Here is a 22,650-nt window from a genome sequence, read left to right on the forward strand (position 1 = left end):
CATGTATAATCTACTTATACCATGAGTCACCATCATGTATAATCTACTTATACAATGAGTCACCAACATGTATAATCTACTTATACCATGAGTCACCAACATGTATAATCTACTTATACCATGAGTCACCAACATGTATAATCTACTTATACCATGAGTCACCAACATGTATAATCTACTTATGTAAGTCACCACATGTATAATCCACTTATAATGAGTCACCAACATGTATAATCATGTATAATACTTATACCATGAGTCACCAACATGTATAATCCACTTATACCATGAGTCACCATCATGTATAATCTACTTATACCATGAGTCACCAGCATGTATAATCTACTTATACCATGAGTCACCAGCATGTATAATCTACTTATACCATGAGTCACCATCATGTATAATCTACTTATACCATGAGTCACCATCATGTATAATCCACTTATACCATGAGTCACCAACATGTATAATCTACTTATACCATGAGTCACCAGCATGTATAATCCACTTATACCATGAGTCACCAACATGTATAATCTACTTATACCATGAGTCACCAACATGTATAATCTACTTATACCATGAGTCACCAACATGTATAATCTATTTATACCATGAGTCACCAGCATGTATAATCCACTTATACCATGAGTCACCAACATGTATAATCTACTTATACCATGAGTCACCAACATGTATAATCTACAACATATATAATCTACTTATAAAATGAGTCACCATCATGTATAATCTACTTATACCATGAGTCACCATCATGTATAATCCACTTATACCATGAGTCACCAACATGTATAATCTACTTATACCATGAGTCACCATCATGTATAATCCACTTATACCATGAGTCACCAACATGTATAATCTACTTATACCATGAGTCACCAACATGTATAATCAACTTATACCATGAGTCACCAACATGCATAATCTACTTATACCATGAGTCACCATCATGTATAATCCACTTATACCATGAGTCACCAACATGTATAATCTTCTTATACCATGAGTCACCAACATGTATAATCCACTTATACCATGAGTCACCAACATGTATAATCAAATTATACCATGAGTCACCAACATGAAAAACTAAATTATACCAAATGTATTCCACTACTATTCTACTACTAGTTTCAAACTTCAATGTAATTCCAGTCAAACCACAAGTCTACTTGTATGATACCAGCGTTTAAAATTCCGACCTGCCCGACCGTCCGGAACGGTCTATTTTCATCTCGGACGGTCAAATTTCAAAAGAAGCCTGTCCGGTGGTCTGGTAGATATTTTTACCCCTTACAGTAAATATTTCATATCAGACAGGTTCTCTTGTCGTCAGTTTGAGGTGTTTACGGTATTATGATGATTATGTGAAACTACTTACGATTGGACAGTTCATGTTCCGATAACCAATCACAACACGTGTACTTTCAGTTTACCTAAACTCGGTGCATTGCCTGTTAGTGCTATGTAGTTCATTCCGATGCCTACAATCAGTAGCCTGACTAACCTGATTTTGTTTGTTTTTTATTGTTGAAAACCGGACAGGCAAGTTTGTATCCGGACTGGTAATTTTTTAAAGTTACCAGTCCGGCTGTCTAGCTTGGAATTTTGGGAGTTTTAAACAATGATGATACAGAGCGTACACTCCAATTTGCATGCCTACATACTTACACTACAAACTGAAATGTTAAGGACCAACTGACCCTGGCAAGACAGATTAACTGCAGTATAACAGGAAGGTATCCATAACTTTTTGTGAGCAGTATATATGGGTCCTGCATCTACAGATAATTCACTTGTGTAACAATGACACAGGCTACATGGGGGAGTCATGTGCATGCAACACTGTATAAGTTTCGGGCAAAATTCTCAACAATGCTGCTGTTCCATGTGGAAGACAAGAAACATCCCATGTTTTTGATAGCCCTAAGCTTCACCTCCCTGAGCTAACAGACAACTCGGATTTGTTCTAGCTAGTTTTTTGCAGGTTTTGTTATGGCACAGCATTAGTTATGAGTTCATTGACATCAGTATTTATATAGTTATCTGTCTCTCCACCAGATGCTGCTGCTGCTTCTTAAAGAGATAATCAGTTGTTAGGGACACTGTTTACACGCTAGGTGATGTATGACTTATCGCATACATGGTGTATATAAGAAATTCTTGTAATTATATTTGTATAGTCAACCTGTGCAGATTCAAAACAGAATAAGGTGAATACCACAGATTCTCTATTATTTAGCGATAAAGACAGAGACGTCATTCACTTAAAGCTGGGCAACAAACAATCTGGCACCACACTAAAAAATAACCCTGAGTGTATTTTGGATACAAGCAGACTCCGATTAGCAGCTATGTGCTTCAATTTTCAGCATGTCTACATCCTTGTACTCTTGTGAATATATAGAACATCAAAGCGAACGTGTGTTCTTCACATTTTGTGGATGTCATTATTCTAAGAAAATGTGCTAGGTACTAGTGGAGGTTGTGCGTATCATTGTGAATGTTTTTATGTCCCAGTGAATATTTTATATGTCATCGATGGGTGCTGTCTACCCATCCTAGTACATGTTTTGTATGTCAAAGTCGTTGTCTATGCATTCCAGTACATATATTTCATATGTCAAAGTCGTTGTTTATGCATTCTATTACAAATGTTTTGTATGTCAAAGTTGCTGTTGCCTGCACATTATATAAATGTTATTTCCACATACTATAAATGTTTTGTATGTCAAAGTTGACATCTACACATTCTAGTAAATATGTTTTGCATGTTCTTTTAAGAACATCCAACAGTTTTCACCAACAATACCAAAATATGTGATTCACTGTGGACCAGGAAGACAACTGTCCTATATAAACCTTTAAACCAATGATAAATAGCAATATCAATACAAGTTATTACAACAATATCTCTGACAAGAAGGCCTATCAATTCCAGTATGGCTGACTGTCTTATGACTGATACTATGATTCAATACTATGTAAATCTATTCATGTGGATATCTCCACAACTGTTGACAACAAGTAGTACTCCGACACTGCTGGACAAGTCATCACAGTGCACAACCTGACACAAATAGCAGCCCTTGGCAACGCAGCCACAAGTCTTCTCCACCGCTATTCCTCCTGGAAACTCCCTCCACAGTGACTAATACCTCAGAAAATTGCTCCTGTCTATAAATAAGCCCTAACCTAGTGAATTCCTGTGGATAGTTGCTGGATCAAGGAAGAAATCACCGCATTACTTTGCCATGATGAAACTTCAAAAATGGACTGGTAAACAAGCTGGTAATTAAATACCATTAGCCATGAGATGGAAGAATCGCCTACCCGTTACACTGATACGACATGAGTGAATACCGTCAGTGTCTGTCTAAAAGCTCTCACTACAAATATAGCAAATCTATGAACATCAAACGGAACTAATTGTCTAATAGCATCTATTTCAGGTTTAGTTCTTTTTCAAAGCTGATACTGATGATGTTATGGATATAATTACGATAACAGCAGCATGTTCAATGCCAGTATAAAAGATCTTTCAGAAGCATGATGCCTCAAGATCATGAAACTCCTTTCTAAAGTACAAAAAACATATCTTTCCCAATAAAATATCTAATGAAAATACATTTATCCATCGTTACCATGGATACTGGGTTCCAATGCACATGTGGAAAAGCATATTATTAACAAACATTCGAATTCAAGCCTCCTCTTTACTGAAGTTGTACTAAGAGGTCTAATTGCATTTCTTTGGGTTATGAGTGAGTGAATTATGTTTGCATGACTTTCAACAATATTCCACCAATATTAAGTGGGACAAAAGGAATGGCCTCACACATGGTGCCTATGTTGTGATTCAAACCAGGACCTTCAGTGCCAGTAGCAAACACATGTACCACCTGGCCACACAGCATCTCTCTTTCCCATGGTAACACTACTTAGTGCAAAAGCACACCTTAAGAAATAGGAAAATTCCATTTCTATTGAAATACATTTCCATCGCAAACAAGTCAGTTTATCTAGAAAGAATGAACAATACCTGGGCATAAAAAAGAATATCCACTTAACATTAAATTATGGCTTTTAGGCAACAATTTCGGTATTAATCTCCTAAAAGCTTTATGCAAGTTGTCCCGCTGCCAAGTATCAGCAAAGACACTGATATGTCAAAAGGTTACGTGAGCTTATAAGCTCAGCCTGTGGACCAAGGTTCCTCAGACAATGGATAACATAAGCAATATTTATGATCTTGAGCTTAAGCTCAGCAGGTCATGGATAATATATGTGACATAACCCCATCTTTACCTTTTAGACAAGAGGGATAATTAGTACATATCACACAGCCCATGAGCTGTGACACAGGAACAGTTCTTACACTGAAAAACAGCCTGAAAAGAAAAAGATGCTTGAAATGTGACATGTCTAAACATGTTAAAGGTAGCCATCAAGCGATACTCAAAGGTTGGAAGACCAAAAGAAACACATGACCTTAACCCTTTCAACACCGCAGGCCGCTTAAGCGGCCACAACGTTATGAGTCCCCAGACACCGGAGGCCGCTTATGCGGCCAGGCAGTAGTCACGTCAAAATCAGACATAATTTTAGGAACCTACCTGACTTATGATTCATATATTAAATCTATCACATTTCACAATGTCTGAAAACACTTATTAAATTTAAATTTATCATATATTATCAGCAGAATTAAAATTATAAACTATTTTTCGCAATGTTCTTGAAAACAACGATTCTCGGACACATGCTTCGGCAGCGGGTCCACAATAACATTGTCAAAGAGCAAAGTAACGATGTTTCGAGGAATTCATTAAATAAATTGAATAAACTAATGAATAAAATCAACAACAACATTCATAAAAGTTGTCAAACGTACATATAAAATTATTATTTCCATCTTTTTGTGCGATCATGTAATGTAAGTCAAGTCACTGACAAGTGACATCCCGGCTCTCGCCGCCGCCTCAATCTTCACGCTCGGACACGATGTTTAATGCGAAAATATATACATGAAGCATTTTTGTCACAGGTCATAACCTACCACGATACGTCCAATAAGTTCCATAATTTACGTATAGGTAGCGATTTCTTGCTTAATATGTTCAAAATAGCATTATTTTCCCCAAAACTTTCGTCTAAATCTAAAAGTTTTCGTTTACGAGGACGTCATCCATTGCCGTAATATGATTGGCTGCCTTAGGTCACGTGTCTGATTTTGACCAATCACGACCCTTATAGCAGACTGTAGCGAAAAAGCGTCATTAGAAACCAATTTTTATCCAATAAAATCGCTTCTTACAACTGTGAAAATACTCTTGGCAAGGGTTCAGTGATATTGTTGATGTTCAGAGCTTTCGAACGATACCCGACATCAGACGATTCGCCTCCCATGTTATTCATACGACGCTTCGAAAACGGAGGTATTTTCCGTTGTTATGTCATGTTACCGAGCGGAAAGCCACAGATATCGGGAAATAGGCGACCATACATATTATTTAAGAAATATTTTTTATAATAGTTTTCTGAATACGTAAAAATGAAAATAGAAAAGAAAAAGGCACGGGCATGTTATGACATGTCACAAATGGAAAAAAATCGCCATAGTTTTTGCTTCTTTCGTGGTTTATCTGGACGTTATAAATGTAAGCTTGCGTGTTCATTAAAAATTCATTTTATTTAAGTTGTAGTTGTATTATTTGAATAATATTATAAAAATAAACTTCATATTTATCAACAGTAAGATTAGATCTTTTAAATGGTGTATGGGATGTAGTAGCAATAACGTTTTACAAGCTTATAATTTCCTTCATAAACATAGGCTTCATCTATGACCTCAGAGTCTCTGGGAACTCGGTGTCATGGCAGTAAATGCCTCTGGTTGACTGGTGTTGAAAGAGTTAATACATCACTACAGAATTCTTTATTGAACTGGAGTGAGTGAGTGAGTATGGATTTATACCGCTTTTAGCAATATTCCAGCAAATATCACGGCAGGGATCCCAGAAATGGGCTTCACACATTGTACCCATGTAGAGAATCAAACCCAGGTCTTCGACGTGACGAACCAAGGCTTTAACCCATTAGGCTACCACACCTCCCTCCTGAACTAGATGTCAGAGTTAAAATTTACAGTTATATGTGTAGTTTACAAAACTAGTTGCTGACACAGTTGTGTTAGGCTCATCTTGGGAACATGTCATTTTTCGGCATGAGTGTTTGATGGCTACCTTTAAGAGCAGGATTATACACAAAGAAGGAACATAGCAGATAGTTTATGTTTTTGTTTGTTGTTTAAAGGTGCACTCAGCAATATTCCAACTATAGGATGACAGTCAGTAACTAATCGAATCTGGACCAGTGACTAATATCATGAGCATTGATTTACATACACATTGGATGACCACCCTTTCCTGCTGGTTACCTCCTTGGGCATGTATGGCTTGTTGAAGAACAGTTCTGATCTGATTCTTCATGGTGAGAAAGGTAAAGGAGGTTTATTTCATAAATTGTAAGTTATGTGTATTAAAGTGAGTGAATGAGTATTGTTTTACGCCGCTTTTAGCAATATTCCAGCAATATCATGGTGGGGAACACCAGAAATGGGCTTCACACATTGTAACCCTATAACCAGTTTGAGGTAAAACGCTAAGAAAACTTATTTGACTGTTACTTTGCCGTCCAAGTAAGCAATGCTCTGATTGGTCTGATGATAGATCATTCTGATATTGCCTGTAACAGGATGTCCTAAAAAGTTTGTTTGGTGGCAGCAAGAACTAAGAATTTTATTTTAATGAGATTAAACTGCTCTTTGGATACCTTATGGGCAGAAAGTGTCAGAAATGGGCTTTCCTTTTTCTTTCTAACCAGAAGTCTATATTTATCTATGCTTGTTGTAGCCTAGTGGTTAAAGCTTTCGCTCATGAGATCCGGGTTCGATTCCCCACATGGGTACAATGTGTGAAGCCCCTTTTTGGTGTCCCCAGCGGTGATAATGCTGGAATATTGCTAAAAGCAGCGTAAAACTAAACTCACTCACTCACTTGTTGTAGCGACTGAATACACTCCTGGTTCTTGGCTGATTGCATGCCATTGTAACCTGTTTGTGTGGCTCATGACATCAATCAATGGTTTCTTTCATTCAGTCTTGAATAAGTACACATTACTGTCACACAGCTGGAATATTGCTGAACATGCTGAACTCAGGATAAAAACACACACAAACAACACGAAGAAAAACAAGATTCTGGTAAAATGAAAAACAGTCAAATTCGTCATTGAATTCATCATAAAAATACTGTTATGGGCAGGCAAAAATTATCAAAATAATCACAATGAACTTTATTCATAACTTGAAAAAAATCCTACTCAAGGAATTGGAGCCATATTTTTTAAATATATTGATGCAATAATACACTTTACCAAAGTCTTGTCGCAAGAGTGAGTGAGTGAGCTTAGTTTTATGCCGCACTCAGCAATATTCCAGCTATATGGCGGCGGTCTGTAAATAATTGAGTCTGGACCAGACAATCCAGGGATCAACAGCATGAGCATCGATCTACGCAACTGGGATACAATGACATGTGTCGACCCAGTCAGCAAGCCTGACCACCCGATCCCGTTAGTCGCCTCATACGAGAAGCATGGGTTACTGAAGATCAATTCTAACCCGGACCTTCATGGGTACTTGTCGCAAGAGAACATTATGGGGACCTTACCTTTATGAATGAAGGTTCTCTGTCTGGGGACTCTGAGCTGGGAAGCCTATCCTTCCACACTGAGGGCATACTTATAGCTAATCCACTGTTATCTCCTATAGGTGCGAAGTCAGGAACCAAGGAGGCTGGCTTCTCATCTGTTGTTATACTGTACTTCCGTATCACATCCTTATCTTTGTCCTTATCCTTGGAACCATGGCCTTTCCTTTGTAACACACTGGCTGAGCTTGCACTTCGTAGAATGGGTTTCTTGGGGGCAGGGACACTGAGGAGATGGTCTGTACACTCCAGAGAAGGAACTGGAGAGTGGCGATGAGGAGTGGAGGGAGCTGAAGAGAACACTGTCGCATGTTTGCGGGAGTCGGGACTAAGTAAATTGTTTGCATCATCAGTTGTTTCCTCATCATCATCCGTCGACTGCTCCACTATACTCTCCTCAATGTTGCTTCCTGAGGAGAGAATGTTCTCTGAGCGGGACTTGGGTTTCGTCCCTTCCTCAGATATCCGGAAGTCGTCATCAAGACTTCCTTCTCGGTCCTCCTTGGACAAGATAGGAGCACTCTGAGACTGGTTGGAGTCCATGACTTGGGGAAAGTCAGACATCTCCCTAGTCTTACTGCCACTAGGGTCACTTTTGGATTTCTGTTTTAGAGATTTACCATTTTTCCGATCACCAGGATCGTTACTCTCTCCTACAACACTTTCCATAACATCTTGGTAAGTGGGATCATCCCCTGCCTCACTGGCACAGAGCTGACTGTCAGCTAGAGACAGCTGACTGTGTTTCTGGTCATCCTCACTCTCTCCCGAGGAGGACTTTAAAGCTCCAAAACCATTACTATCCACGGAACCTTCTTCCCGGAATGTAGCTTTCCTATGAGGGGGATGTGTGATAAAACGAACAGGAGACACTTTCTGACCAGCACCACCCTGGTTAGGTTCACGGCGCTGGGATCGTTTGTTAGACTGGTCGTCACTTCTCCCTGCTTCCTCTCTTCCATACATTTGCTGGACTCGACCTAATGTAGCCAAAGTTGTGATTCCAGTCCGTCTTTTAGGACATGGAGCAGTGGCAGCTAACTTCAGGAAAGGGGAGTTACGACCAATTGGATGATAAGTGAAAGTACTAACTTGAGGGCTGGAGCCTTCCCCCTCACCAACACCTTCATCATCTCCAGATTTTTCAATATTCAGTCGAACAAAAGATCGACTTGTCTTGATATCATCTCCTCGCTGATCGTCACTTTCTGGTGTTCTCTCACGTAGACCAATAAGGTCTGGGCTATCTGCACTGCCTGCACTCTCTGCTAGATCTTCTCTCACCAGCACGTCAGGCCCATCAGTGCTGCTCTCTCCTGTCAGGGCCTCCATCTCAAGGTCAACAGAATCCTGAGACTGTACCATTGCAACAGACTCTAAAACTTGTCTCTCTGTAGGATCTGAAGCCATATCTGTTGGGTATTCCTCCTGAGGTCCTTCCTGTGCTGTGTCTGATTCAGTCTGATTACAAAAATCAGCTTCGGAGCCACAAGCATCGGCTTCTGACTCCATGGGACTTGTTGGTTTCGCTCTGTCTGGGAGTGCATCAGATGCCTCTGGAATGTTAGCACTTCTGTGTTCTGTGCTATACTTTCCACCACTTTTGAGTTTGTCTGTAAGCTGTTTCAAACTGCGACTTCGGTTCCTTGAAAAGGCAGATCGCGGCTCATCCACTATGGGAGAACCCACGACAGGTGACGCAGAAGGAGATGTGTTTGTTGACTGGGACTTTCCTGGGGATGCATGAGACCTCAATCCATGCATTCGACCATAGGTTTTCGGGAAATCGACTTTGTTGAGGTTCATGATATCTTCCATTATCGACTTAATATCACCTCGGCCAGGGTCAGTCTTTGACCTTGGACTTGTGGACCGGCTGCCGGTAAACGATGGCAGCTTTGGTCGCGTGATTTTCGGTGAAAACGAACTTGACTTTGGTATAGATAATTTGGGCTGTTCCTCCTCAATTTTTTCGTCCATCGTATGTCGATTTTATAAGTCATGGGAAAGCCGCAAGAAAGTATTGTGTCTACAACCAGGGAATACAGATACCATGGTAGAGAGATCAACAGAACGAAAAATCAGAATTTTGACCGAAGAAAGGGTTCAGAAAACTGGTTTGAGAGGGACAGGATCCAATAGATTATCAGAAACGAACTTAAGCAAACTGTGTCCTTTCACATTTTGGTATAGTGTTCCACAGGAATGGATAGAAATGTTTCCACCACAGTTCTGACTTGTTTGTCATCTTAGCAGGAACATTCCACGAGTTGCCAACACTTGAAACCATTCTTCTCTCTCATGATCTGAAACAAGCAGAAACTGCAAATGAATGATCACATAATAATACAGTAATAATTAATCAAATAATTAATCACCTACCCATTCAATCAAACTTCTGGATGAATAAAAGTACAAAATGCAGACCTTTATTATCATAGACAATCATGACAGACTGTTTGTCAGAAAATTGTACTTCTAAAATTTGTTTACATCTTATCCTCAAATATAATCAGGGACTTATCTAGATCTTATCATAGGCCGAAATCATGCTCCATTTCTGAAGCAATTGTCAGCAACAATTCCAAAACCAAGAAATTGCGAAGGTATGTTATGTATTAACTAATACTGGCAGAGGTGACTAGCATTTCACCGCCAACAGTACCAATAAAATATGAAGCCAGGGGTGGAAATAACCCATTGCCCGACGTCCGAGTCCAGTGTTTTTTTCTGTCGGGCAAACAAATTTGTATATCACACTATACCGGTGTCCAGTTGACTTTCCAATGTTAATTATGTTGTTTATTTAAAAAATCAACAAGAAAACGGCTGGTATAGTGGAAAATTTATCAGGGCAAGTGATTTTACATGTGCCACTGTACCGGAGTACACTTGCAATTTTAAAGTTATTTCCATCCCTGGAAGCATTGGGTAAAATAATAAATTCCCACAAATTTCTTAAAATAAAGGTAGTGGGGAAAGTTCTCCAAAAATTGAACAAACACACTCTTCCAATTGTGTTTTGGCTCTGGAAACCTTGTTCAAATCCTTGAAAATCATGATTTGATGATGCCTCTTATTGTAAGAAAAAATTAACAAGACAATATTTGATCTAAGTAATAAAAGAATATGTTTCAGAAATGTTGATTATAAAAACCACACATATAAATAACAGGGCTTCTAAACATGCTGATCTCAATTTCCCTGCCCACTCCCATGAAAATCAAATGGTTGTTCCCCAGTATCAACTAGGACAGTGAAGGTAATTATTTTTTGCCAATTAATGTTAAATCTTTAAACAACAAAGTTAAAATGGCTGAAAGTGAAATCTGTCACCTGTTGTACTACATGAGAAGGTCAGGGTCATTAAGGTGTGATACACTCCAACAATAATAGGTTTGCGATTAGCGAAAGATATTTTAAAATGACATTTTTCTCAGCCATTTAAAGAGAAATGTTTGAAGAAATATACATTTAAGTTAAAAGCTTAAATACAGCGCCTCGGTACAAAATATTATATCACTGACAACTTGAGCTAACAAAGATACAATGTGAACTTCATATTCAAGTGTCTGGACAAACAACTCTGTTTATTTTTCACTTAGGTTATCTTTCAAGGGCAGATAACTCTGCTACAGAAAACAAATAATTGACATGACCTATTTTCATCTTATGTTTTCAAACATATATCGGCTATCTTATCTTTTAAGCTGTCTTGACACTCCTTAACATGATAAGGAAACATGAAGATTGTATATTCTAAAACATGTAGAACTATCCTTAAATATGTCCTAAAATCTGTCTAAAACGACTTGCCTGGAGGGTTTATTCATGTTGAACATGGACACTTCAATAATTATTTTTTGTCACCATATGATCAAAATATTGACGATGTGACATTACAATTTCAACTAGACACTCATTCATGTTATATTTTAGTAAATCCGTCAGTTGGTAAAGACAATCAGGTACACAAAAACTAGGCCATACCGTAAGGAATAAAGTGAACGAGAAGATTGAAATACACTAGACTGACTAAACTCCCAAGTTATTGCCACATCAACAATGGACTCAATGTCCAAAGATGAGAAATAAAACCAATAAAAACAATACATGACAGCTGCCTTACCAGAGACAGAGGAGGGGAAGGGGGAGAGAAGAAAGGGAGAGGATATGCTTTGTTTCTTGTTTAACACCACTCTCAGCCATATTACAGCTACATGGCGACAGTCTGTAAATCATCCAGTCTGGACCAGCCATTCCAGTGATCAACACCATGGGCATCAAACTACGCAATGAGGATACGTTGCCAACCAAGTCAGCAAGGCTTGCCACCTAATCTCGTTACTCGCCAAACACTTAGTCTTAGTTAGCCTCACAAGCACGGGTTGCTGTAGATCAGTTCTACCCAAATCTTCACAGGTTTAGAGAAAGACTGACTGACTGAGTTTGGTTTTACGCCGCTTTTAGCAATATTCCAGCAACATCACGGCGGGGGACACCAGAAATGGCTTCACACATTGTACCCATGTGGGCATTCGAACCCGGGTCTTCGGCGTGACGAGCCAATGCTTTAACCATTAAGCTACCCCACGGCCCCGTTTAGAGAAAGAAAGAGATTGGGTGGATAGAGAGATGCCATGACTAATAACAGATATATAACAGTAATATTGAAGAGTCTGGAATTCTTCAATATCAAATTCTTTGGGACAGTATATGTGTAAAAAATAGTTATCTTTACGACCGTCATCAACATCAACAAACAACTTCATGAGTAATGTGACAAAAGAGGATGGACCATTAATTGAAAGACAGCAATGTCACAGACAAAGAGATGGCTTGCTCAAATGCTTAAAGCAAATTCAAGACAATAAGGGCAACCATGTTAGCACAGAAATATTGGTTGCACTTATTTACCCTGTCACATCATACAATGGGAAGCGTTGTCAATATCATTGGTCTCACCAGAGAAAGGCAATCAAACTCCACCAAAGGCATTCCTCAGGACACATTCTGCATTTTGGGATGATCAAGTTACACACTTATGTGTGCCTAAATGTCTGAATAATCTTGGTAATGGATCAAAAAGACATTTTCAATATGGCTTTCATGGCAGCCATGTTTAAAATGGGATTAGAATTATGTGAGCAACAAAGCTTTGAACAATTCACTGAACAAGTCAACTCACCTGTGTTCAAAAATAAAAGATTTGTTCATGTTATGGTGGATGTAACGCAAGGTTGCATAGACGTCAACCCACACAACACCACAGACAGAAAAATTATATCTCAATTTCTGCATGAAAAGTAGCACATGGTACTTGAACACTGAACATACAAAGTCTTTCAGTCAATCTTATCAACTGTTTTTCACTGATAAGGATTCAAGGTCAGACAGATCCATGCACACCTTACAGCAGTTCTCAGGCAACTCCGTATGTACCTGTACCAGCTGTTGTGAGACAAATGTGAATGTACCTGTACCAGAAATGTCAGACAAATATGTATGGACCTGTACCAGGTAAAAAATCTATATGAACATGTACCATAGATCTGTATGTACATGTACCAGATGTTGTCAGATCTGTATGCACCTGCACCAAGTGCTGTCAGACATATCTGTACGAACCTGCACCAAGTGTTGTCAGACATATCTGTACGAACCTGCACCAGGTGTTGTCAGACATATCTGTATGTACCTGCACCAGGTGTTGACAGACATATCTGTATGTACCTGCACCAGGTGTTGACAGACATATCTGTATGTACCTGTACCAGGTGTTGTCAGACATATCTGTATGAACCTGCACCAGGTGTTGTCAGACATATCTGTATGTACCTGCACCAGGTGTTGACAGACATATCTGTATGAACCTGCACCAGGTGTTGTCAGACATATCTGTATGTACCTGCACAGACATATCTGTATGTACCTGCACCAGGTGTTGTCAGACATATCTGTATGAACCTGCACCAAGTGTTGTCAGACATATCTGTATGTACCTGCAACCTGCACATAGTGTACCTGTCAGGTGACATATCTGTATGAACCTGCACCAGGTGTTGTCAGACATATCTGTATGTACCTGCACCAGGTGTTGACAGACATATCTGTATGAACCTGCACCAAGAGTTGTCAGACATATCTGTATGTACCTGCACCAGGTGTTGACAGACATATCTGTATGTACCTGTACCAATTGTTGTCAGACATATCTGTATGGACCTGTACCAAGTCTTGACAGACATATCTGTATGAACCTGCACCAAGTGTTGTCAGACATATCTGTATGTACCTGCACCAAGTGTTGTCAGACATATCTGTATGAACCTGCACCAGATGTTGTCAGACAAATCTGTATGAACCTGTACCAAGTATTGTAAGACAGATCTGTATGTACCTGTACCAGATGTTGTCAGACACATCTGTATGAACCTGCACCAAGTGTTGTAAGACATATCTGTATGAACCTGTACCAAGTATTGTCAGAAATAGCTGTGTGAACCTGCACCAGATGTTGTCAGACATATCTGTATGAACCTGCACCAAGTGTTGTCAGACATATCTGTATGAACCTGCACCAAGTGTTGTCAGACATATATCTGTATGAACCTGCACCAAGTGTTGTCAGACATATGTGTATGAACCTGCACCAGATGTTGTCAGACATATCTGTATGTACCTGTACCAATTGTTGTCAGACATATCTGTTTGAACCTGCACCAAGTGTTGTCAGACATATCTGTATGAACCTGCACCAAGTGTTGTCAGACATATCTGTATGAACATGTACCAAGTGTTGTCAGACACATCTGTATGAACCTGTACCAATTGTTGTCAGACATATCTGTTTGAACCTGCACCAAGTGTTGTCAGACATATCTGTATGTAACTGTCACAAGCGTTTTCAGACAGATCTGTATGTACCAGTGCATAGTGCTGTCAGCTTTGTATGTTCCTGTCCCAGGTGTTGACAGATCTGTATGAACGTGTACAAGTTGACCTCAGACAACTTGTATGTACCCGTTGTGACCCAGGTACAAATCTTTATGTACCTGTACCAGGTGTTGACAGATCTGTATGAACGTGTACAAGATGACCTCAGACAACTTGCATGTACCTGTTGTGACCCAGGTACAAATCTATATGTACCTGTACCAGGTGTTGACAGATCTGTATGAACCTGTACAAATTTGACCTCAGACAACTTGTATGTACCTGTTGTGACCCAGGTACAAATCTTTATGTACCTGTACTAGGTGTTGACAGATCTGTATGAACCTGTACAAGATGACCTCAGACAACTTGTATGTACCTGTTTTGATCCAGACACAAAGTGCCAAAGTGAGTCCATCCTACAAGATGAGGCCTTTCGAGTACATTCTGATCTCTGCGATGTAACGAAGGACTCACGCAACTGGGGTGGGAGTTTCCACAGGAAATGGCTCTACATGAATGGAATAACTCAAGTAATATACCTGCTGCCTGTTAGGAGCTGTTTATTTACAGTTTTATTATCAGTCAGCTGCGAGTGGAAAGCTACACTTGAAATCTATTTTAGTGGATCGTGAATTCAACTTTGTAAGGTGGTGGTGGAATTGGGTTTAACATCGTGCTTGAGAATATTTCGCTCATATGATGACGTGCATGCATGTGTATGTGTATGTGCGGCTGCTTGTACTTGCCCAGACTTTAAGCTGGTTTATAGTGCTAGCCCACTGAGATACCATGCCGCAGTGAAGCATGAATACCCAACCCAGACACATTATACTGACTCCGAGTCGACCAGTCCTAATTGTACCCATTAATGCCGAGCGCCAAGCAGGGACCAACAAGTACCATATTGTAACGTCTTTTTGGTATGACGCGGTCGGGGATCGAACCCGAGACCTTCCGCTCTCCAGGCTGACGCTCTAACCACTACACCACGGAGGCGGTAACTTTGTAAGGAGGCAGTTAATGACTTTATATGCCAGTTTTCTACAGGGCAGTAGAAACTGGGCTCTGACAGAAGATGTTAACAAATGAAGATTTTACTACAAAATTTCTTCATCATGATAATCTGACAAAACATGTTTAGGCTGAAATATAGTATTTCTGCTGTAGGTCCCTAGATACCTGATGGAGTGGAGTGATGAGCAAGCATAATGTAATGTTCAAGATTATTGCACTTTTGCAACAACATGCATGCATGTCAACTTTGTAAACATGTCTGGATTCTTTCTATTTATCTTTCTTAGATATATGAACATCTACTCTGTAAACCTTGCTGGATTCTTTCTATTTATCTGTTTTGGAAGCATAAACGTCTACTTTGTAAACATGTCTGGATTCTTTCTTGGAATCATGCATGCATGTCAACTTTGTAAACAAGGCTAGATTCTTTCTATTTTTCTTTCTTAGATACATGGATTCTTGGATTCCTTTTCTTGAAAAATGCTTGATTAAACAATATTCCATCAATATCATGCCTAGAGACACCTAAAATGGGCTTCACACATTGTTCTCAAGGATCTGAACCCGTGCAGATAGAACATTGTAACCGCAAGGCCACCCTGCAACATGTGTGTAATGATCCATGTTGAGAGCATACACAGACATCTGACCCATGAAGATCCGGGTTAGAATTGGTCTTCAGTAACCCAATTCTTGTCGTAAGCGGCGACTAACGGGATTAGGTGGTCTGGCTCACTGACTTGGTTGACACATGTCATCGTATCCCAGTGAGTGTGAGTATGGTTTTTATGTCGCTTTTAGCAATATTCCAGCAATATCACGGCAGGGGACACCACAAAAGGGCTTCACACAATGTGCCCATGTGGGGAATCGAACCCGGGTCTTCGGCGTGACGAGCAAACGCTTTAACCACTAGGCTACCCCACCGCCCCCATCGTATCCCATTTGCGCAGATCAATACTCATGCTGTTGATCACTGGATTGTCTGGTCCTGACTCGAGTATTTACAGACAGCTGCCATATAACTGGAATAGTGCTGAGGGAGGTGTAAAACTAAACTCAAAGAGACATATATTTAGACAAGTAATGGAATCTCACTGCAAAATCTTCACTAGTACTATGGCAACCTTGTGGGACTAGCATCAGTGCTAGCAGTGAGAGAGTGAGTTTAGTTTTAACTTTTAGCAATATTCCAGCAATATCACTACAGGGGACACCAGATATGGGCCTCACACATTGTGCCTATGTGGGGAATTGAACCCAAGTTTTGGCATGACAAGCGAACACTTTAACCACTAGGCTACCCTACCACCCCTCAGTGCACGGAAACAGACAGACTAAAAGTAAAGGACATTATAAATGTCTGAGGGATGTGTTTGACTTTCAGGCTAACTGAATTCAGCTTCTCATTATATAGAATTCATCTTCAGCAACCCATGCTTATCGTAAGAGGCGACTAACAGGATCAGTTGGGCAGGCTCACTGATGTGGTTGACACATGTCATTGTATGCCAATTGTCTAGATTGATGCTCATGTTGTTGATCACTGGATTGTCTGGTCTAGACTTGATTATTTACACACCACCACCATAAAGATTGAATATTATTGAATGCGACATTAAACGACAAACAAAACAAAAAATCTTATGTTAGATCAGTTGGTTTACAAAAAAATGTCTTAACCTCAAGATAAATATAAATAACTTTCAACTTTCAGATTAATACTGCCACTTATTAACAAACAACTTCAAAAGGAAGAGTAATTGCACAACATTACAGAAAGATAATTGATTAGATCTTTTGTTCAAATAAATAGAGAATCCTCACCCAAGTGTCTTCTGATATCAATTATATCAACACGAGTTGATAAAGTTACAAATATCCGAGGCTTGCCGAGGATATTTTTACTTTATCAACGAGTGTTGATATATTTGATATCAGAAGACACGAGGGTGAGATTCTATTTATCATCCAGAGTCACTCTTCATTAATTTTCAATGAAAAATGTACACCTCTGAACATGGTACTGCCATTAGACTTGCAGTGCAGCGATGTCATAGCATTGTGATGTCATCAAGTACATGACGTCATAGCATTGTCAGGGCATTGTACAAAATCTACTGTCAAAACGATATCTCCTAGGAGATATCGTTTGATCTCACACAAGCGATATCTCCTGTGGAACACAGTTTGGGATGATAAAGATTATTACGGGTATAACAGAACCATTTCCTACAAAAACTGGTTATAAAACGTCTTTTTACATTTCACCAGATCTAATTGCAAAATAATTGTCCAAAAATAAAACTGTCAAAGGCTGTTATATATCATTTTAAGTTTAAGTCATTTTTGTCAGCCTTGAAAAGCAACTGAAAAACATATAAGGCCTTGCCAAATAGATAAAAAACCCATTTCCTTCTAACACTAAGTTACAGGATTCTTGGGTTCTGGTTAACATGGTTCATGCAGCAGCAATCAATATTTCAGCAATATCTGCTCACAAAAGTCTCACAAGATGCATAGTACATGCATCAACTGTATGATGTACCTATGTTTCAAAACAGAATGTTTGAAGGAACTGACAGCACCATCTCATTCCACAGTTTAGTAACAGAGACAAGTACAGCAAACAAGGCATCAATCTAATACAGGTGAGAAAATGTTGTCTTGCACTGATGTCAGCCATACTGCTGCTGCTGCATCGTGGCATCCAGTAAATAATCAAGTCTGGGAGAGGGAATACTGCATCCGATAACATGTGCAACGATCCCTGGCATCAGGGTATTATTACACATAATTACCTAGGTCACATATAGTACCCAATATAGCCTCCATGTTGGTCCAATCTTAGACCTTAAGAGTACTGGGTGCTGTTGCAACCTTAGCGCTAAGACTACCTTAAGTCTATGTTAAGGTATGTGAGTTACGATCACCTTAGCCCTAAGATCACTTTGTACAACGGCATCCTGGTGCTTATCTTGGGTATATTCTGATGCTAATAATAGTGTTATCATTCTGGGTGCCAGTGTACAATAGGGGTCATATATAGTACTCCATATAGCCCCATGTCAATCCAATTTTAGACCTTAGGGTACTGGTGCCTATCGTACCCGTGAAGATCCGGGGTAGAAAAGGTCTTCAGCAACCCATGTGCTTGCCATAAAAGGCGACTATGCTTGTCGTAAGTGGCGACTAACGGGATTGGGTGGTCAGGCTCGCTGACTTGGTTGACACATGTCATCGGTTCCCAATTGCGCAGATCGATGCTCATGCTGTTGATCACTGGATTGTTTGGTCCAGACTCGATTATTTACAGACCGCCGCCATATAGCTGGGATATTGCTGAGTGCCGCGTAAAACTAAACTCACTCACTGGTGCCTATCCTGAGAATATTCCCATGCTAATAATAATGTTATCATTCTGGTGCCATTGTACAATTACAGAAGTACAGATAAGCTGCGTATCTGTGTAAATTACGCTCATGATGCTCATGCTGTTGATCACTGGATTGTCTGGTCCAGGCTTGATTATTTACAGACTGTCGCCATATAGCTGGAATATTGCTGAGTGCGGCATAAAACTAAACTCACTCACTCAACCATGTCAGTCCAATCTTAGACCTTAGAGTACAGGGCCTAGATTTTCGAAGCTCTCTTATCGCTAAGATAGTTGTAAGTTAATGTTTATGTATGGCACTTACGACTATCTTAGCGTTAAGAGAGCTTCGAAAATCTAGGCCCTGGTGCCTATCGTGAGTATATTCCAATGCCAATAATACTACTATCATTCTGGGTGCCATTGTACAAAGATGTCTTACTGCTAAGGTGATCGTAACTCCCTTACCTTAACAAAGACTTCTGACAGTTCCTTACCAAAGATACATAATAAATCGGTGCCTATATTAAACGTATTCCATTGCTTTCACAGTACTAACATGTTACTATTCTCATGTCATACAAGGAACCTTAAGATATGATATACACTGGTGACTATATTGAGTGTATTTTATTGCTTACACAGTACTAACATGTTACTTTTCTCATGTCATACAAGGAACTTTAAGATATGATATACACTGTTGCCTATATGGAGGGTATTCTATTGCTTACATAGTACTAACATGTACATATTCTCATGTCACAGCAGGCACCTTTAGATATGATATACATTGGTGCCAATATTGAGTGTATTCTATTGCTTATACAGTACAAACATGTTACTATTCTTGTCACACAAGACACCTTACCAATAGACACAAAATACACTGGTACCATTTAAATATCACAAACAAACCAGTAGTTGGCCATTATACCTTCAGTCCCACAAGTCGCACATTCAGTATTATTTGTGAGGTTTTTTTTCTTCACATAGCAAAATCATGACTATAACGTAATTTATATGAAGAAAACTGAATTTTCTATCCTATGCTTAAATAGTCAGATATGGCTGCATAATAATATCTCATTACTACCCTGAAGCGAAACAATAACCGAATCTTACAATTAGAAACATTTCCCTCACATACTCAGAGCTCCAGATAAGATTTAGCTCATGTGGGTACTGTACCCACTGTATTTATTTGGAGTGGGTATTATGAATGTTAAATGGGTTTTTCATTTTCCGTTACCCACTGCTTTCAAATAAGTGCGTAATTCCGTCATTTTACTCATCTAAGTACTATGTCATTGAGTAAGTTTACTAAGCAGGTATGTTCTGCCTCATGTCATACCTAATCAAAACCAACTTAAATATAATGGAAATGATTTCATAAATAAATCACTCATCCCATACTGACAGTACAACACTTGTCCTATACTAACAGTACAACTTGATAGCAATCGATGTCTTTTTCATTACGCAAGTGATTTTTATAACTATATTCCGTACACATTTGTTTTAAACTCTTTGCGTATCTAACATTTTAAATGCGTAATTGGTACGCAACAATTATTTTTCAATGACTAATTGGAAATTTTCTATGCGTATTTTACCCGGATACGCAGCTTATCTGGGCCTCTGCATACTGTAATGAAACATCCTCGTCAAATTACTTCACACTTCACATAATGGGATACACATAATGAGATACACATAATGAGATACAAGATAAGATCAGAATTCTTGTCCCAACAAAGGTAACAAGTTGACAATATGCATATCCAGAGCATTTACTTCATATGGCCTAAATGGAATATATATTCATTTTTTTTATACTCCTGACATTAATAGCTACTAACTGTCATATCAAATGACAGTATACTTATCACACGAGTGGGTAAACAATTCCTGATAAAATATTGCTCCATAAAACCTTTCATAGCTGACACAGAGGGATAAGTGTTAAAAAGTTTCATACCATAAACACTGTCACCCGAGATCAGGGATTAAAACTATACATATAGCACTTCTATTTACATATAAAGTATTTCCTTAACATGAAGTTCTTGAAAGGCATTTAGAAGTTGGACAAATTTGAATACATGACACGTCATTCCCCTGATGAAGGAGCAAGAATAAGCTCTGAAACGTCGCAAAAAGAATAAAAAGAAGTTGTTATCCATAAAAACGTGTCATGCATTCACATTTCCTTAACAGTACCCAGTGTCTGACTGAAAATTAGTAAGGCTACAAAGATTAAATGTCATCTGTAATGATTATAATGAAAATACTGCAGATATAATATTACAGATATATAAACATAACAAATATAAGGTTACATATAATAAATACAAGGCAATAAAACATATACAACAGTTTATGAAATTGTTACTTTCAAGGATTGTCCCTTTTTTCATGTAGTACAACAAATTGTTTACTCATTGCAACATAAATACATTTCTGTGTTGTATAAGCAATTTATTACCTTTCTAGGCGCAAACTGGACTTAATTTTAAGCGATATCCTCAATATTGCACAAAGTGCATCCGATATACACTGCATACACACACCTGAACCTCGGTGAACGTTGCTTTTCAATCGTCAACTTTGACAGGCGTGTCCCCATCGATCTAGCCACAACATCGGCAACACATTGAAAGTGCATTTAATAAACGAACGCTCCAGACTACAACATACTGCGAGATATGACCCTTTGGAGATGCGAAATACTGCCTCTCATTAGAAATATCTTCTGCTTGATGCCAAGTTTGGTTCTCAACCCAACATAGCGATAAGCAAGCCCTTCCAAAAGTTTGTTTACAAAATCCCCGGGGTAGTCTCCGGCGCTTACAGATTAACAAACACAACAAAATCTTTCCTATCAGCTCAGTACTGTTATAATGCATTTCGTGTGTAATAAAGGGATACAATCACAGAACCGACAACTTTCTTACCCGTCAAGGAAAGTCTTCTCACACCGTTCTCACGTCAGCCATTCTCGGGTTGGCAGTCATTTTCGACCGAGATTATCTCTTTGTTTTGTGCATATACACAAGACAATATGTCAATATATTGATCTGGTACCACCCAACAGGTACAACACAAACGCTCGCTGGTCACATAAGCATACAGCTCGCTGTCGATCAGCTAAAACCCTTACCTCTATTTAGCAAGATGTATGTCCGCCATTTTGGATCCGTCTGTTCCAAATGTCGACTGCTTTCAAGCCCAAATCTGATGGGGGGGAGGTGTTGTTACCGTAGTGTATCTTATTCGGGAGGCGTTACACACCGGTTCGGCACCACTCGAATACACGCTCTGCCGTTTGTTGATTCAGTCTCGGATATGCGTGGGTGACACTTAATATGTATTAAAATGCGAAGAGATTGTAACTGTATCTTAACTTCAAATTGTATTGAAAGGGTGAATCGCCGAGAGCGGTTGATTATGATGTTGACATCTACGCTATACTCTCGTGTTTCATGACTGATGCGCACCTGTTTTTAACTTGTACAC

The 22,650-nt window shown here is 39.2% G+C and overlaps 1 protein-coding gene across 2 annotated transcripts in view; it reads right to left on the reverse strand.

Annotated features, from left to right (window-relative positions):
* LOC124277554 (rho guanine nucleotide exchange factor 17-like) overlaps positions 1-22,344 on the reverse strand; it is a 119,403-nt gene extending 97,059 nt beyond the window's left edge. Inside the window, exons 1-2 of one of the 2 annotated variants that reach the window (XM_046713262.1) lie at positions 22,295-22,344; positions 7,761-10,105 (exon numbers count right to left, since the gene is read on the reverse strand). In XM_046713262.1, coding sequence (XP_046569218.1) covers positions 7,761-9,779 — 2,019 coding nt within the window. In that variant the 5' untranslated portion in view covers positions 9,780-10,105; positions 22,295-22,344. Of the gene's footprint in view, positions 1-7,760; positions 10,106-22,088; positions 22,244-22,294 lie in introns of those variants that run through there. The other variant, XM_046713261.1, reaches the window with a different exon arrangement.
* Between the last annotated feature and the right edge of the window lie 306 nt (positions 22,345-22,650).

Source organism: Haliotis rubra, unplaced genomic scaffold (genome assembly GCF_003918875.1).
Source record: "Haliotis rubra isolate DU_JTF1 unplaced genomic scaffold, ASM391887v1 Scf223, whole genome shotgun sequence".
NCBI classification, from domain to species: domain Eukaryota; kingdom Metazoa; phylum Mollusca; class Gastropoda; order Lepetellida; family Haliotidae; genus Haliotis; species Haliotis rubra.